Source organism: Cucurbita pepo, unplaced genomic scaffold, assembly GCF_002806865.2.
Source record: "Cucurbita pepo subsp. pepo cultivar mu-cu-16 unplaced genomic scaffold, ASM280686v2 Cp4.1_scaffold007201, whole genome shotgun sequence".
Classification (NCBI taxonomy): domain Eukaryota; kingdom Viridiplantae; phylum Streptophyta; class Magnoliopsida; order Cucurbitales; family Cucurbitaceae; genus Cucurbita; species Cucurbita pepo.
The window spans coordinates 1-539 of NW_019653140.1; the positions used below are offsets into that span (position 1 = coordinate 1).

General features: G+C 44.5%; 1 protein-coding gene across 1 annotated transcript; it reads left to right on the forward strand.

Annotated features, from left to right (window-relative positions):
* Window positions 1-6: 6 nt before the first annotated feature.
* On the forward strand, window positions 7-532 carry LOC111787214 (beta-galactosidase 15-like; the record flags this gene model as incomplete). Its single annotated transcript, XM_023667298.1, has 2 exons — window positions 7-18; window positions 97-532. Coding segments are annotated over exons 1-2 (439 nt in total), but the record flags the coding sequence as incomplete, so codon positions are not given.
* Between the last annotated feature and the right edge of the window lie 7 nt (window positions 533-539).

The window sequence follows — 539 nt, forward strand, 5'->3', positions numbered from 1 at the left end:
TTAAATTCCGTATTCATGGTAACATTTTCATCGTCATTTTCCTCTGTTTTTTGAAACTTTTAATACTCTGTTTTTGAAGTTTTTGTTTATGAGCAGAATGAGATGCAAAACTTCACGACGTTGATTGTGGACATGGTGAAGAAGGAGAATCTTTTCGCCTCACAAGGTGGTCCAGTGATTCTAGCTCAGATTGAAAATGAATACGGTAACGTAATGACCCCTTACGGCGAAGCTGGAAAAGCTTATGTTAACTGGTGTGCATCCATGGCGGACTCGTTGAAAGTTGGAGTTCCATGGATCATGTGTCAGCAAGCCGACGCACCCGAGCCAATGATCAACACCTGCAATGGCTGGTACTGCGATCAGTTCACTCCCAACAATCCAAACAGCCCCAAAATGTGGACTGAAAATTGGACTGGTTGGTTCAAGAGCTGGGGCGGAAAAGACCCACATAGAACCTCCGAAGATTTGGCCTTCTCCGTCGCTAGATTCTACCAACTCGGCGGCACTTTCCAAAACTACTACATGGTTTGTGCTCA